This window comes from Vigna angularis, chromosome 2 (assembly GCF_016808095.1).
Source record: "Vigna angularis cultivar LongXiaoDou No.4 chromosome 2, ASM1680809v1, whole genome shotgun sequence".
NCBI lineage: Eukaryota > Viridiplantae > Streptophyta > Magnoliopsida > Fabales > Fabaceae > Vigna > Vigna angularis.
Window position 1 is genome coordinate 26,336,511 of NC_068971.1, and position 17,850 is coordinate 26,354,360.

At 34.5% G+C, this 17,850-nt stretch overlaps 3 protein-coding genes across 3 annotated transcripts; 2 read left to right on the forward strand and 1 right to left on the reverse strand.

The window, feature by feature from the left end:
* The first annotated feature begins 424 nt into the window (after window positions 1–424).
* Window positions 425–5,267, forward strand: LOC108327015 (tropinone reductase homolog). The gene is made up of 5 exons (XM_017560674.2): window positions 425–649; window positions 741–948; window positions 4,211–4,427; window positions 4,518–4,630; window positions 4,896–5,267. Exons 1-5 carry the CDS (start codon window positions 558–560, stop codon window positions 5,064–5,066), a joined length of 801 nt encoding a protein of 266 aa, XP_017416163.1. The 5' UTR covers window positions 425–557; the 3' UTR covers window positions 5,067–5,267.
* A 987-nt stretch (window positions 5,268–6,254) lies between these two features.
* LOC108329568 (tropinone reductase homolog) lies at window positions 6,255–15,030 on the forward strand. Its single transcript, XM_017563829.2, has 5 exons — window positions 6,255–6,408; window positions 6,506–6,713; window positions 14,062–14,278; window positions 14,375–14,487; window positions 14,697–15,030. The coding sequence occupies exons 1-5, from the start codon at window positions 6,317–6,319 to the stop codon at window positions 14,862–14,864; spliced, it is 798 nt and encodes a 265-aa protein (XP_017419318.1). The 5' UTR covers window positions 6,255–6,316; the 3' UTR covers window positions 14,865–15,030.
* Window positions 15,031–17,060: 2,030 nt separating this feature from the next.
* On the reverse strand, window positions 17,061–17,465 carry LOC108327445 (proline-rich receptor-like protein kinase PERK2). The gene has a single exon (XM_017561145.1). The coding sequence runs from the start codon at window positions 17,463–17,465 to the stop codon at window positions 17,061–17,063; it is 405 nt and encodes a 134-aa protein (XP_017416634.1).
* Between the last annotated feature and the right edge of the window lie 385 nt (window positions 17,466–17,850).

Sequence of the window (17,850 nt, forward strand, 5' to 3'; positions counted from 1 at the left end):
ATAGAAATAACAAAAGGGATTTGGAAAGCTTTCCATAATACTAAGCCTTTCAAATAATAAAAAGGATCTCTACTAATTTTACAAAATTAATACAATTAATAATTTCACAAACATTTTATGAAATGATCATTAAGGACATGAGGTAAAATTAATTAATTGAAAATATTATCCTTTTGTATTTACACTTACAACTGAAAGATTTATGAAATTACATAAAATTCAACAATTATAATACCAGGGAAAATGTTGATTAGGTTATAATTGACGAGTTCTACATCCGAATGAATGGTGGTAGTAAACTGACAACAAAACATGATATTGACAGATCGAACTACGGAAACTGACGGACGACTTTTGAGCTTTTGTGACACATTTTAGCATCTCACCCGTTTTCACACTATAATTTCTTTCTTCGATAAAAGTAAGACTATATTTACATTTGACATGAATTTAGAAACAAAATTTCTCTTTCACATTCGATAACCTCTAAAACTGTTGGAATTATTTCTGGAAAAGAGTAAAGTAAGACAATATCTCACAAACTAGTAAGCAGAGAAATGGCAGAAACAAAGTTGAGCTGCTTCAAAGACCAAGAATGGTCACTGCATGGAATGACTGCGCTAGTTACAGGAGGCACCCGAGGCATAGGGTTTGTTCACTTCTATAATATCTGCTACCTTCTTATTTAGCATTGATTTCTCTGTTACTACTTGTTCAATTTTTATTCTGTTGCAAATTAGATACGCCATAGCAGAAGAATTGGCAGAATTTGGAGCATCTGTGCATATATGTGCTCGTAATCAGCAAGACATTGATAAATGCTTAGAAGAATGGAATAGAAAAGGATTTCGTGTAACAGGGTCGCCATGTGATGTACTGTTCCCTGACCAACGTCAAAATTTAATCAAAAACGTTGCTTCCATCTTTCAAGGAAAACTCAACATTCTGGTATCGCCCTCTTACAATTTTATACCACTCTGTGTCTGCACAATATGCACAACATGTATCATGATAATTATTCATTTGAGAAAGTTCTGACTACATAATTGATGGTAGCAGCAGATAATATTTCTAATTACAGAACTTTGGTATAGAAGCAATTGTTGAGTACTGTTAATACATGTTCGGTAAAATAGAAAACCATATATACTATATAATTGAATTTTGTAACTGTGTGTATTTTACTGATGAATATTATAGATCATAGCCTTAAGAATGGAGATAGATACAATAATCCTAATGGTTTAAGAGTATAAAATAAGTAATAATAATACAATCAAATCATAATAATGACAAAATCAATTAGAGTTTATTGCGAGAGTAATTAAAAACGGTAACATGGTAATCATGTACCAAATATAATGTGACTCAAATAAAATTATTAATAAATAATTTTTAATTTTATTCAACATAACTCCTGTATAAACTTAAATCTTTTCATCTTTCATTCCTCTACTCCAATCTTTCATTCATCTACTCCAATCTTTCATGTGTATCATCCCACATCATATTTGTTTCTTCTATTAAGAGTTGGATTATTCATTTTCTTCATGTTGGTTATGTTGTCTTTTACTTTGACTGATCTCTATAATGCTTTTTCTGACTTGTTTTTCATTATGGTCAACCTCTTCTTCACCTTGACCAACATGGCTAATCTCTTCTTTGCTATGACCGACTTGTTCTTAGCACTGCCTGACTCCTCAGTAACCTCGACCAACTCGATTTTGACCTTAGCCGACCTCTCAATGAACTTGGTTGACCTCTCAATCACCTTGCCTGATCTCTCGACCATCTTCTCTCAGTCATCTTTATTGCTTCCAAAATTTGACTTGTTAGTGGTGACTTCGTTATGATGGTGGATCTCCTTGCTAACATTGGCAAACTCTTCTCTATGCCAACTCCCTCCATATATGGTTCTCCATGCTGGGATTCTTCACCCTTTCTTGAAGCATTCGATTGAACTTTCCCAAACATCGTATCTTCTCATCCTTTTCTTTGAGTTTCTTCTCCATAGCTTCTTATATAATTTTCACCATGATTTTTTATTACCTCACTTGCTGCTTCTCGAACTCCAATATTTTATCGTGCTTCATCCTTGTCATTTCGATCTCCAAATTTTCCACTCTCCTTATCACGACCTCTAACATCTTTGCCGATCTATGTGTCATAACAGCCAGATTGTGCTTGCATTTTGTCGAGCTACTCACGTTCTCCACCAAACGATGTAGTTGATTGAACTAGGAAAACCGAGCTCTCTAATTTCTCATCCGAGCTTCCTTCTGATTTCCCAGGCTAGCTGCGCTATCCACTTGCTCGTCGTTCGAGCTCTCTACCACGACCTATTCTTCTTTTGAGCTTTCCATCGAGTTATCACCATACTTGACCGAGTTTCCTACTCACTCTACCAAAGCTGATGCTCTTCGCCAGGCTCACTGTCGAGCTCTTTGCACACTTTGTCGAGTTCTTCACCTCCACCAAGTTCTCTACCAGAACTTTTGAGCTCTCCATGGCCACTTCTAGGCTCTCCACACATGAAATCGAGCTCTCCATGAACATTGTCGGGCTCTCCATGTACCTTGTCGAGCTCACTACACTACTCAACATTGTCGAGTTGTCCTTGCTGGCCTACACGCTTGATCTCCACGCCAGCGTAGAACTCGAACATAGCTCGACTTCTAGACTACAACTCGTGTGCTCGACACCTAACCTCTAATTCGATAGCTCAAAATTTGAGCTCTTTGCCATCAACAAAATTCCTAGATCTCTTCCTTTGCTTCTTCAGTAGGGAGATTTGTCCCACATTTTGTCTTAGCTCAACAATACTTCGCAACGTGGCTGATCTTCACACCTTTATAACATTTTCTCGATCTGCACTCATTTGCCTAGTGGTTGTGCTTACCACATTTAAAACATTCCACTCCCGATCAACCTCCTTGGCCTTTTCCTTGTCCTCGACCACGCCAATTCTACTGAACGATTTCTTCTTTGTTATCATCCTCAAAATCACCTCTGTCACGTCCTCCAAGACCTCGACCTTAAGTGTTCCGAGTTACCCCTTCAAGTCAAGTTGTGCTTGAAGTGCTTAATTAAGTTATTGATAATTCTTACTTCTCTGTTGTTCATGGGCCTCAAGTGACCTAAGAGGACAAGCAAGACTCCTCGATGACACACACAATGTTTTGGAAATCATCTGTCAATGATCTTAAGATTTTCTCCATAACCTGCTTGGTTGACATTGGTTCTCCATTCCTACCAAGTTTGTTGATCATCCTATATCTACCCGAGTTATATACTTGGTCACCCTTTCCTTGTCCCCCATCTTCAAATTTTTGATTCCTCATTGAGAGTTTGAAGTTGCACTTGTTTAACACGATTGTTCCCTCTATACTTAATCTCCAAGATCTCTCATGCTTCTTTTGAAGATGCAACTTTTTCTATCTTCTCAAAGCCTGTTTCATCCACTGCTATGTAGAATAAGTACAAAGCTGATTTGCTTTTACTCGTGTCTTTTTCAAAGTAGTAATCTAGGCCACCGTTTGCTTTTGATCCTCCATGGGTTCTTGGTATCCATTGTCTACTACATCTCATACATCTTGGGATCCTAAAAGAGTCTTCATCTGCAAACTCCAATTATCATAATTAACTTTCTTTAACAATTGTGGCAGAGACATGTCATTCACAATATTTTCCATCTCACTCACCTTTATTTCTCACAAGCATTCAAACACATTGTTTCTCTCTCTCTCTTCCTTTTTCTCTCACACTCAAACACTTAGTGCATAAAGCTTTGATGCCAATTATTAAAATAGAAGACGACACACATTATATAATTGAACTTTATAATTCTATGTATTTCTTTGATGAATATCATAGGCCTTAAATAGTTGTAGGAATAGAAATAAATACAATAACCCTAATAGTTTAAGAGCATAAAATCAATAATAATAACATAATCAAATTAGAGCATAATATGACAATAATTAAAAATGATAATATGTACCATATGACTTAAATTACATTTCTAATAAATCCCTTATTTTATCTAACATATAATAGATGAAAATAATTTGTATGAAGATTTATTTCAATTTATTCATTGCTCTACTGTCAGTCTTGTAAATTTCATAATATATGCTACCTCAATTCTCTTTTTCTTTTTTTGGTTTCAATTTCCCCTAGCTAGAATTACATGGTAAATGGTTTTCTGTAGATAAACAATGCTGGAATAACTACACCTAAGAACCTTGTAGATTATACTGGAGAAGATGTAAGTAGAATAATGGGAACTAATTTTGAGTCTAGTTTCCACCTATGTCAACTAGCACATCCACTTCTCAAGGCATCTGGATATGGGAGCATAGTATTCATATCTTCCATTGGAGGTCTTAAAGCTTTCCCTTTATGTTCTGTCTATGCTTCCTCTAAAGGTATTTTGTCCCTATCTTTGAGTCCTTTTAATTTAAAAGCAAATTGGAGTTTCAGAGGATAATCAATATCTGTATATAAACATAATTCAGGAGCTATGAATCAATTCACCAAGAACGTGGCATTGGAATGGGCAAAGGATAATATTCGTGCAAATTCTGTAGCACCTGGACTTGTTAAGACTGCACTTACGGATGCTGTAGCAGTATGTATGCTGTGTTATATTAAGCTTATACATTCCTGAAAATTGGTGCAAAGTGTATATTAGTTTTATCAATCGGTAAAATTGAGTTATTATTTTCGGTGAAATTTCTCTTAACACACATTTATCTGTGTAACTCATTCCAAAAAACCTATTAATGATTGATATAGACTTAATGAATATTCTTTATTTATATTTATAAATACTATATACTTTTCCATCTTATAGCAACCGTGCCCAATATCACTGTACATTGGTATTGTTACAGGAATCTGTTGATGAAGGGAGTAAAATGTTTGAAACTATGATATCTCAAACACCAGCTGGTCGTATTGGAGAACCTAAGGACATATCAGCAATAGTTGCTTTCCTTTGCCTTCCAGCTGCTTCATACATCACTGGACAAATTATAACTGTAGATGGGGGTTACATAATCTAATCTCTTATGTAAAAGATTATTACCGGTATAAAGTAAAATAAATAACTGCCCCAAAGACAAATCTCCACGTCATCTTGGTTGGTCAGAAGCTCCAAAACTTATCATTATTGACATTGTTTAATGTACAATATTTAAAGTCTTGTCTATTTCCATTATGATCAGTTTATCAATTTCAGCTTAACACCTATATTGCTTTAGTTTGTTTCTTTTGTTGCTAAATTTTGTTGTCTTGCCACAAATTCCGCCGACTAACAGTGTTTTACATAAATAGTTTTATTTAACCATTTTTAAATTTTAATTATGACACAATATTTCGATTTATATAAACAGTTAGTGATATTAATTAACAAAGGATTATGTGGCAAACTGAATATGGTTTATTCGATTAGAAACACGTTTAGAAGAAAAATTAAAATAACAAAGAAATTAATGAACTTCTCCGATATTAAACTAAGTTATGCATAAATTAAAAAAATAATTTAAGAAAAAACGAAATTAAAAGTTTTTTATATATTGAGTTAGACATTAAATTAGTTTTAATTTATAGAAACGTGTATTTGAAAAGAATATCTTCTATCCTCATCGGTTGACGCGCCATTGCAATAAACCAATTTCGTATACGAACTTCAAAGAAACTCAATTCTCCACGACACATTGCAGGTCACGACAGTAATTCGATGGAAAACCTCATTCATTGCATCGCAGCGTTATTGTTCCACGTGATGGGTCCATGAAACCTGAAAATAATATTTCATATAAACTGGTACCACTCTATCAAATAAAACATATTTTCTTTTAAATTATTTCATTCGTTCCAATTTATATAAAAAAAAATCTTTAATTAATTTTTTTGGCTTAATTTGATTTCTGTTTTAGAAAATATAATATATACGATGTAAGACTTTTCTACACAAATATATGTGAATAAAATAATTTAACTTAAGTTTTTTTTCAAAATTAGGTGACAAATCTAGCTGAATTATTAGAAAGAGAACATGGAAATTATGAACGAATTCAATTCATATATAAGATATTAGATTATCCTATAAATTCAACTTTTTTATTTGCACGTGTTGCAGTAAATTTAAATTTCCAAAAAATTGTATCTAGTTTTATCATACTTTTACAAAATCGAAGTTTCCAGAATACTTATCACAATGAAACAGTTTCTGTGTTTATTTAAGAATTGTTGTATTTCTTCCACTCATTTAAACACATTATCTATCTACATTCTGTATAAGAAGTGAAAAATGGCAGAAACAAAGTTGAGTTGCTTCAAAGACAAGAGATGGTCACTCCATGGCATGACAGCTCTAGTTACAGGAGGAACCCGTGGCATAGGGTTTGTTCCATTCTCAAATGTTCTTTAGTTACTTTCTTCTGTTAATCTAATTTCTCTGTTATTCTTGCTATTTTATTTTTGTTCAATTGTGAATTAGGCATGCAATTGCAGAAGAGTTAGCAGAATTTGGCGCAGCTGTGCATGTATGTGCCCGTAAACAACAAGATATTGATCGGTGTTTGGAAGAATGGAATAACAAAGGACTTCGCATAACAGGGTCAGTGTGCGATGTACAATCTCATGACCAACGTAAAAAATTGATGGAAAATGTTGCATTCATTTTCCAGGGAAAACTCAACATTCTGGTATGATCCTCCTGTTCAGATTAATTTCTTGTCAAAAATTTAAGATTTTAACTTGTATCTCAAAACTTTGTTGGATAATATATGAGTTATCCGGGTAGATCAATTACAAACTCACTTGTAGTATGGTAAGGGAAGAATACTTCGGTATGTTAAGAGATGATAGAATTCAAATTATTTTTTTGAAATTAAATTAATTAGTAATTAATTTTTTATAATTAAGTTAATTAAATATTTGTAATTAGGTTATTAAATATTATGTAATTATATTTTACATAATTATATACTTGATTTATAATATATATATATATATATATATTTATATATATTTGTCTCCAATAAATAACGAAAGACATTCAAATAATCTTTCTTTTCCAGTTCCTCCTCTTTTTTGCACTGTCTCATGCTCCAAGGTTTTCTTGCACTGTCATCACGCCCAATGATCGTTGTGTCTTCCATCCACCAACAACTTGCTTTTGCACTCCTACTTCTTTCCTTCTCCAACTCACGTGCTACTTTTACTCTTTCAGTAGTTGTGAGCCACCCCTCTCTTTCTGCTCGCATGTGTCTCCTAGTGGACGTAATCAACGTAGTGGATCCCGCTGAAATGGTTCATTTGGTTCGTTTGCTTCTTCTGTTATAGCTCATTCTCCATCATGACAACCACTCTAGTCTATTCGTTGAAAACCCTAGGGTTGGACTCCCCCTCCTTAGGCATGTCTCCTTGTCCTTATCTCACATCTCAGTCGACTCGTCCACATGACCTTCCCCGATAACCATTGACATTGTCACTGCTATCCAGACCATGTCCTTAACACCTCCTAATAGCACATGTTACATGTGGAATCACAAGGTAATCTCACTTCTTATTCTAATTTGAGTCATTTAAATAAGACATTAATTTTGGTAGTGATTAAGGTATTTCAATTCAGGGTTTCAGTCACACAATCTTTCTTACATCAAATCACCATAAACCTTTCAACCTTAGCCACATCTTGCACACACCACATATTATAAAAAATTTCATTTTTGTGTGATAACTCACTATTGATAATAAATTTTCTATTTCCTTTGACCGTTTTGGCTTTTATGTTTCTGGTTTCAAGACAGGGATCCTTGCTATGAGATGTGATAGTGTTGACAACCTTTATCCTATCACCAATCCCACTCCTTTTGTAGGTCTAGCTTCCGATGTCTGGCACAAATGTCTTGGTCATTCTAGTTCTTCTATTTTGCAGTATCTTCATAAGAATAAGTTCATCATCTTTGAACATTTGAATTCAAAAACTATTTGTAATTTGTGTGTGTTTGGCAAACATGTTAAGTTTCTTTTTGAATAATGCTACTTTGATACCTTTTTATATTTTACAGAGTGATATTTTGACATCACTTGTTTTAAGTTCCTCTATTATGTTTTATTTCTATATGATTACTCTGATTTCCCGTGGACGTTTCCTTTAGGTACTAAATCTCAATTTTTTGAAAAGTTCACATCTCTCACTAATCAAATTCAAACACAATTTTCATAAAATGTTAAATGTTTTCTGTTGAAAGTCCCACATCGACTAGAGATAAGGTAAATTTAAAGTATATATGTGGGTGCAAACCTCACCTTACAAGTTGATTTTGTAGGGTTGAGATAGGCTTAAAATTCACTTCTTAACATTTTTAATATGACAATAGGAGTGAGTACAATGATGCATTGTTTCATCGATTTTGTGATGATAATGATCTTCTTTTCCGATTCTCTAGGTCTCAAACTTATTCTCAAAATGGCAAAGCAAAATGTTAAATTTGAACCATTAACAACATGATTTGTATTGTTCTCACTCATTCATTTGTTCCTTCTTCGTTTTGTCATTACGCCTTTCAATTGGCCACTTATCTCCTTAATCTATGTCCTCGGAAGGCCTTGTTGAATCAATTTCCTACTCAACTTCGGTATTATCGTGATCCCTCCTATACGCATTTGCGAGTCTTTGGTTGTCTTTGTTATCCTTCGTTCCCCTTTCCTACCATTAACAAACTACAACCACGATTGGCTCTGTGTGTTTTCTTGGGTTATCCCCTTAATCACAAAGATTATAAATGTTTTGATTTGTCTAATAGAAAGGTAATAATATCGCGACATGTCATTTTTTACGAAACACAATTTCCTTTTGCCTATATGCCTTCCTCCCTTATCTCTACATATGAAAGTTTCATTGATGACTCACATCCTCCCTTGTTCATCCCTGGCCCAACCATGACCTGAAGCCTTTGCCTAACCCACAACCTACAAGATTATCCTCTTCTTCATCAAGTACATCAACCTCCACGACCAGCCTATCTACCTCACCTACTTCATACCAGTCTGCCTTGCCTCCAAATCCTAACCCTCCATCACGACTCACCCCTCCTAGTAGGACCATGGACACTCGTAGCATGATCGGTGTTTACAAACCCAAAAAGCTCTTTAAGCTTTTTGTTTCCATTGTCAATTTGATGATATCACGTCTTCCCAAAAATCCAACCCTTGCTTTATCGAACCCTAATTGGAAATTTGTCATACAATCTGAATTTGATGCTTTAATTAAAAATAATACGTGGAATTTGGTTTTGCAACCTTGTATTTAATATCATTCCTTGTATGTGGATTTTCATACATAAAAGAAAATTTGATGGCTATTTTAAGTGTTACAAAGTTTGTCTTGTAGGTGATGGTAGGTGTCAAAATGTAGGTGTGCATTTTGATGAGATGTTTAGTCCTATGGTGAAACCTACGACCATTCACACTGTTCTCATCATTCTCTCTCCAAATCCTAACTTATTCATCATCAGTTGAATGTTCATAATGTCTTTCTCCATGGTGATCTACATGAGACTGTATACATGCATCAATTATTCTGTTTTCGTGATACCCTTCATCCTGGTCATGTTTGTCACCTAAGGAAATATCTTTGTGGTCTAAAGCAAATGTCCTGTGTCTGGTATTAGGGCTTTGCTAACTATGTTTCTACCATTGGGTTCTAGCATAGTGCTTTAGATCACTCTCTCTTCATCTACCATTATGGTTTTAACATGGAATACATGTTCCTCTATGTTGATGACATCATTCTCATCACCTTACCCCATGACCTTTGCAAATCTATCATAGCACTTCTTGCCTCTGAATTTGCTATGCAGGATCGTAGTCCTTTAAGTTATTTTCTTGGATTACTGTGACAAGGCATACAAGAAGCTTGTTCATCAATCAGAGCACTTATGCTAGTAACATCAATGCATGCACTGGTATGACCTCTTGCAATCCTTTTGCTACTTTGGTTGGTAGTAAGAAGAAACTCAGTACATCCTCTGGCACACCATATGATAATCCCACTATGTACCAAAGTCTTGTTAGTGCCTTCACTCACCCTAACATTTCATATGTTGTTCAGCGGGTCTATTTTCTCATGCATGCCTCCTGCACTGAACACATGCTAGCATTGAAATGCATTATGCGGTATGTTTAGAGTACCTTACAATATTGTTTGACCTTTATCCAACCTCTATTGAGAAACTTGTTAAGACAATATCATCTAGGAACCCTTTATTTTGAAGTTTAACAAAAGCGTCAAATGAAATAACGTCTAAAAAATGATCGTCTAGGATAACACACTAAATGTTATCTATGTTTAAACAATATCCTAAATGCTAAAGGGAAAAGTCTAGCATAAATGTAATAGATTAATTTAAATGCAATGTTTTGATAAACAGACTAGCATAAACTTTATAGTTTGTGGACCATGCTAAACGCTATGATAAACGTTGAACGTTTTAAATCCAAATATACGAATAGTACTTTTTGTCTGTTGTGTTGTTTCTCTTTATGCATATCATATAAGGACAAAATATTTATTCAAAAATTCTACACTAGTTCAGAAGAACGTTAAAAGATACGAAGACATTCTAGGAATGTTTCCTTAATGCCTTTTGTCTGCCCAATTCGTACAAGCAACATCTCTACAAAAACTGTTGTCTGTATAGGATAGATAAAAACAGTTGTCACAATATAAGGTGATTTAACCATACTCAGACTCTCTAGTTCAAAGTTGTTTCTATATTTTGCAACATGTACACGTGCAAAATATAATAATAGATAGCAAATACTACTAGAAATTCACCAAAATGAGCTCAATCAGTAAGATATTAGGAGGGGACACCAGTGCAATAAAGGGAAATAACAGCGGTTATTTTCGTCTATATGCATCGGTTCTGCAACCGAGGTATATACAAGCGAGGCAAAAAGTGACTTTTTTTTTGCCTCGGTTCAGGACCGAGACAAAAAAGTGTATGTTTTAGTTTCGATTCAAATGCAAGCGAGACAGTAAAGTGTGTTCCTTTTTTTACTATTTTTTTCGTCAGACTTTTGGCCTCGGTTGTTGATGAACCGAGGCAGTAGAGACGGATTATGCCTCGGTTTGAAGTTGAACCGAGGCAATAACTCTTCCCAACAAATCCACCATACAACCATAATGCTCAATCTGAGGCACAATTGAGTAATTACCAACCATCGATTGGAAATGCAGAAACCCATCTCTCACTAACCCCATATGCGTACAACCAGACAAAATCCCAACAAATGTAACACCATCAAGAGCAACATTCACCAATACAATAAAGAAAATGTAATTGTCAATTAAATTATACTAAATTCGATTCCACGGTGAAGTGAATTTGTACAATTGAAATGAAAGCAACATATTATTATGAAAGTAAAACAGAGCTCGACAATTATCTGGACTTCAAGCATTCTCTGTTGAGCTACGGCATTACTTCAACTTGAAATGATAAATGAAAAAAAGCCATTACCACTTTGATTGCAGTTTTCTTATCCAGTCAGGGAAAGAAAAGAAAACAAACCCAAGAATAAGGACTAACAGTATGCAAAAGTTAACACTTATACATTCTAAATAGAGTTTAAACACCAGAAAGATGAACAACAAAGTTAACCAAATTATCAGAAGTGATTATGACATTTGTGGTAGTGAAAGAACTTAGCAAAACATACCTTCTCTTGAACAAGCTTATACTCTGATAGCTCATTGTACGTGTGTTTCAACTTCTCATTATTTGCATTAATCTCAAGGAGGTCAGCTTCAAGTTCTTCAAGATTAACCTAAACATGGACAAAAAATTATTACTTGATACTGTATTCATGAGAAGAAGAACGAGTGAAAAAAGTTTCATAGAATGTAAACAAAATTCTTCTAATTTACAGTGAGCAAACAGAATGACACAAATAGAAATTAATTCACCAGAGTTCTTCACCAGAGTTTGAAATTAATTGCAAAACCAATGACACTCTTTGTTTCCACTAATCAAAGCAAAAGGAAGTTGAAAAGCTCAAACTTACAGTGATGCTTTCTCCTACGAAAAAGGCCAAGCCACTTGAGTCTAACATCAATATCATCCTTAATGTGCTTGAAGCTCTCAATTTTCCCAAGGGACATCTTAGCTAGATCCTCAATCCCACCTTCCATGAACATCTTCATGGGATCTCTCTCAAGCTTCAACTTTTCTTGAGGGTCGATGCCCCCTTGTACTCTTCCTTCAAAACCTAGTACCCATCTCTCTTCTCCACTTCAGGCTCCAACCTCGACGCCTCCACCGCATCTAGAGCAGCTGAAGCCACCGTCGGTGTGGCACAGAGCAATGTCTTGGAGTGAGAGCTGGGGCAGCATGGAGGGGCCAAAAAATTGGGGATGGGCATAGAGCAATGTCTTGCAGAAAATTGGCCAAAAATCCCCAAACGAAACCCTCCGCCGCGGCGGAGACGGGGAGGCAAGCGAAGAGCAGGCGCTCAAGGGCAACGGCGATGGAAGGGTTTTCGAGCAGGAGCCACTTGAACTGGAGAGAGGACCAGACGCCAAGGAGAAAGGTGAAAGAGGCGATGACAGCCACGGCGACGGAGGAGTTGAAGGCGGCGAAGAGGGAGGACGAGGCAGAGAGGAAGAAGGCGACCTGGGCAAAGATAAGGGAGAACCACACGGCAAAGAAGGCGGTGGGCTTGAGGCTGAGGGCGTCGAGGATGGCGACGACCAGGGTGCCACCGAGGACGACGAGGAATAAGGCGGATGGAATTAGGGCGATGGTGATCCGGTAGTTGTGGGCGAATGATGAGGGGGTTTTGAGGGATCTGGAGGAGGCAGAGGAAGTGGAGGTGGAGGAGACACCATTGCCGTGGACTTGACGCGACGGCCAAGGGTGGGAGTCGTTAGGGTTTAGGGAGGAGGAGAAGGGTGGGGGCGCTGTTGGATGAGGGTTATGTGAGGGTGAAATGCGCGAGGGGTAATGGAAAGAATATTACCTCGGGTCCCAGTGGACCGAGGCATTATCAGGGTGTTAGGCATCGGGTGGGTTTGAACCGAGGTCATATTATTTGTATGCCTCGATTTTTTTTAAACCGGGTCAGAAAAGTTAATTTAAACTACGAAAATGCCACCGTCTTTTTATAGATTTCGGTTCTGTCTTAACCGAAACCTATTGTGCGATTTCAAATCTAGTTTTTTTACTAGTGGGAGGGGAGATTAGTATGTCACCTGTAATCTAATACATTAAAAGATTATATATACAATGGAAGAAAACAATTAACAGTAGTTATAGCAAGAGAAACAATTTGTGATGACAAAACATTGGTATGCATAACCTATGTCTTTCAAATATGTTTGGTTTAAGGAACCAAATTTTATTAATGCATATCTAAGTATATAAGTATTATGTATGGATGAAACTCTTGGGAGGAAACTTTAGAGACTTGAAGGAAGTATTTAAAAATTGGGAGAGGATAGAAGATTTTGAGAAAGGAAAAAGTTTATTGTAATATTGAGTGCTTCAATTTTTGGCTTGATTACATATGATCCAATTACAAATATATGACCCCTGTTTATACTAGTGGCACCTCCTCAACCAATAGTTAGGATATTGTGACTACAACATTAATCTAAGAACTATAGTTCATTCTCTAGAAGTTTATAAAAGATTTTGATTCTAAACATCATATGAATTTATCTAAAAACATCCTATGGATAAGCACTCTATTTGTAATTCATTCTAAAATTCTTTTAGATAGGATTTTTTTAGAATTCTATTTGAGTTTTTTATAATCTCGGACTTTTATTTTATAGACTCAAAATACAAAATGAATCTATCGTTTCACCGTAAACAAATAAAAGGTTATATACTATGGCATCCACCATACACAAATAAAAGGAGAGTTATATACTATGGCAGAAGAAAAAACGCTTAAATTTGTTCAAGTCTCCACCGGTTAGGCTTCTACATTACATGATATATGGTTACATGAGTAGACTTGGTGAATTGTTTTGTACAGATAAACAACGCAGGAACAGCTACAACTAAGAGTCATTTAGATCATACTGCAGAAGATGTAGCAGTAATTATGGGTACAAATTTTGAGGCATGTTTCCATCTATGTCAACTAGCACACCCACTTCTGAAAGCATCTGGGTACGGCAACATAGTATTCATATCCTCTATTTCAGGTCTGAAAGCTTTTCCTCTTTGTACTGCTTATGCTGCCTCCAAAGGTACGTTTCCATGTCTTTATATCCCTGTAATTAGATGGTACCTTGAGAAATTGGAGTTGCAGAAGGTAATCAACATGCATCTATAAATTTATTCAGGAGCTTTGAATCAATTCACAAAGAACATAGCATTGGAATGGGCAAAGGATAATATTCGTGCAAATGCTGTGGCACCTGGACCTGTTAAGACTGAACTTTTGGATTCTATCATGGTATGCGTGCATTCTTTGCTGTTCAAAACTACATTTTTTAAAACAAAACTAAATGGGCATGTATGATTTATAAAACGAATAATCGAAGAATTAGAACATCCATTAAAGATTGAGAAACTTTATAAAAATTTATCAAAAATCATATTAATGAAAAATTTATTAAAATGGGTTGGATTTCAAACTCAAAGCATGTATTGTTGTTGTCATAGGAAACTAGTGATATTGAGAAGCAAGTGGAGGCTTTGGTGTCTCTATCACCAGCTGGTCGGATTGGAGAACCTAAGGACATATCAGCCATGGTTGCTTTCCTTTGCCTTCCAGCTGCTTCATACATCACTGGACAAATCATAACAGTGGATGGGGGTTCTATAATTTAAGTTTTTATAACCAAAATAAAATTAATTAATTAATTAATTAATGCCCAGAACAAAAATCTCTGGACCAACTTGGTTTCTCTGAACTGGGAACTTATATTTCAAGGGTTATTATTTGTCTTTAAAACTTCTTGTTATAATTTTAAAGTTAATTCCATACAGAATTGCTTTATGTGGTTTCTTTGTGTTGCTTAAACTTAAACTTGGATGCTACAGGAAGTATTATAAATTTAGGTATTAATTGTATACAGAAAAAAAAACAAAAAAAACAATTATGAAATTAATTAATTTTTTAGAGTTAGTTTGAGTCATGAGAGAGAATCCTAAGTCAAACGAACATATATACAAAGCTTTTGTTAATCACATAATAACACATAAATAATGTTAAAATATTGTCAAAAAAATATTATCAAAGTATCATTATTTTATATATATATATACATATATATATTCATATATATATATATTCATATATATATATATATATGAATATATATATATATGAATGTATATATATATATATATGAATATATATATATGAATATATATATATATATATATGAATATACATATATATATATATGAATATAAATATATATATGAATATACATATATATAGAATATATATTCATATATATGAGTATATATTCATATATATATATATTCATATATATATATATAAATATATATATATATATATATAAATAAATATATATATATATATATAAATAAATATATATATATATATATGAATATATATTTATATATATATATATATATATAAATATATATATATATATATTTATATATATAAATATATATTTATATATATAAATATATATTTATATATATAAATATATATTTATATATATATATATATTTATATATATATATATATATTTATATATATGAATATATTTATATATATATATTTATATATATATATATAAATATATATATATATATATATATTCGAATATATATTCATATGCGAATCCTATTTATTATTAGTTGAGATTGAATGATTATATGTTTAACTTTTGTTTTCTTAAACATATAATATTAAATTAAAATGTTTATATGATATAGGTTTAAAAATGTTTTGGATTAATAATTATGCATTGATATTATTTGTATATTATTGATATTATTTGTATATATAATTTTTGTTGTTATACGCTGCAAAATTAAAAAATATGCATATTATTTTCTTTGCATATTAAGAATTTTATATAAATATTCACATATTACTAATATTTAGTAATAATATAATTTTAATAAATTAAAGAGCAGTCACAACATCTTTAATTAATTAAAATTATACATAAAGTTTTGCAAACATAATCATTAAAACAACATAACCTTTATGCAATTTAACTAGTTTAATCATGATTTAATCATTCAGGAAGTTTCTATTTTCGGATATAATTTCAATTTGATCCTTTTCTTTTTGGTCGTCTCAATTGGGTCCAATTTTTGTGAAAATTGCAACAATTCGGCCCCTGTCGTTAAATTGAGCTCAACGGCGCCAATTTCTGGTTGACGTGGTATGCTGGACTGACCTTTTAATTGACGTGTCGGGGCACCTGAGTCTCACGTGGTTATTTGTATTTTTTAAAAAATAAAGAAATGGAAAGTAGGAATGAATAGCACTAAGGGAGATTTATATTTCCTGCGAGGCGTGATAGACGATGGAATGAATGGCATACAGATCATGAGCAGAAGACCTCAAGTAAAACAGAGCCTTCTCAAAATCCAAATGTGACATCGCAGATACAGCCTTGTTCACCTTGTACTTGAAAAAGTTCCACTGTTGGACAAACTCCACATGCTGCTTCTAGTTCAGCAGATTCTTTCCCCCACCATGAGTCTCGACGCTCTTAAGAACATCAATCGCACTAGTTATGCTGTAATCGAAGTCAAAAACAGACACAGGCACAACCCTAACAAAATCTGGTGCAACTGTTTCGAATCCAAATACTCACAATCAAAGTATAATTATCAAACAAAAACCTAGAGGTATACGAATTAATCGACCTCGCAATAGCAAACGAGCAAATCGAACACTCTGAAAACCTAACTCCATAATTCTTAAAACTCAACCTCTGATCTCCTAACAACAATCCATTATTGTTGTTACCAGTCTCAAACCTAAAGCTCTTCTCGATCAATTTCCAATCGAGGCCGGAGTTACCCGTGCTATCGAAATCGCTGTGGATGTGGAGGAACTGGACGCTGAGGGAATTCTCGAATAGAATAGGTATCTAGAGGGAGGGAGGAAGACATTGTAGGCACTCCAGATGAGGGAGGCGAAGTCGGCGACGCAGGCCTTGCTTGATTTGGGACGGCCGTGGACAGCGGCGAGGGGGTGAAACTCGTCGCGGGGGATGATGCCGTCATCGGAGATTGCGGGGCCGTAGTCAACCGGACCGCCGCAGAGGTCGATCCAGAAGTAGCGATCTCCAGAGGTGAAGAAGGTGGCGGAGCATTTGGTGAAAGTGGGGGAGGATTCTCAAGGGGAGTAAGTGTAGGTGTAGGGTTTGGGATCCATGGAGTTGAAGAAGTTGGTGGTGTGTTAGAAGATATGGGTGATGTGTTATCCATTTCTTTGTTTTTAAACGAATACAAATATCCACGTGAGACTCAGGTGCCCCTACTAATGTAACTACGTCAATTAAAAAGTCATTCCAGCGTGCCACGTCAACTAGAGATTGACGTCATTGGGCTCAATTGAACGGCAGGAGCCGAATTGTTGCAATTTTCACAAAAATAAGATCTAATTGAGACGCCTAGAAAGAAAAGGTTCAAATTGAGATTCTGCCCGAAAATAAGGACTTTGTGAATTATTAAACCTTTAATCATCCTCATTGTAGAAATATATTTCTATATGACGAAACTTGTGCACAAATATCAGCTTGCAATTTAAATAATTGATTAGTCAATGCACAAAAACTATATTAAAAATGAATTCTAGTACATATAGAACATT

Coding starts and splice junctions, on each gene's coding strand:
- LOC108327015 (XM_017560674.2), top strand. CDS start 558: ATGGCAGAAACAAAGTTGAGCTGCTTCAAAGACCAAGAATGGTCACTG. Junction 949..4,210: donor AAGGAAAACTCAACATTCTG/GTATCGCCCTCT, acceptor GGTTTTCTGTAG/ATAAACAATGCTGGAATAAC. Junction 4,631..4,895: donor CACTTACGGATGCTGTAGCA/GTATGTATGCTG, acceptor GTATTGTTACAG/GAATCTGTTGATGAAGGGAG.
- LOC108329568 (XM_017563829.2), top strand. CDS start 6,317: ATGGCAGAAACAAAGTTGAGTTGCTTCAAAGACAAGAGATGGTCACTC. Junction 6,409..6,505: donor GGAGGAACCCGTGGCATAGG/GTTTGTTCCATT, acceptor ATTGTGAATTAG/GCATGCAATTGCAGAAGAGT. Junction 14,279..14,374: donor TGCTTATGCTGCCTCCAAAG/GTACGTTTCCAT, acceptor AAATTTATTCAG/GAGCTTTGAATCAATTCACA.
- LOC108327445 (XM_017561145.1), bottom strand. CDS start 17,465: ATGGATAACACATCACCCATATCTTCTAACACACCACCAACTTCTTCA.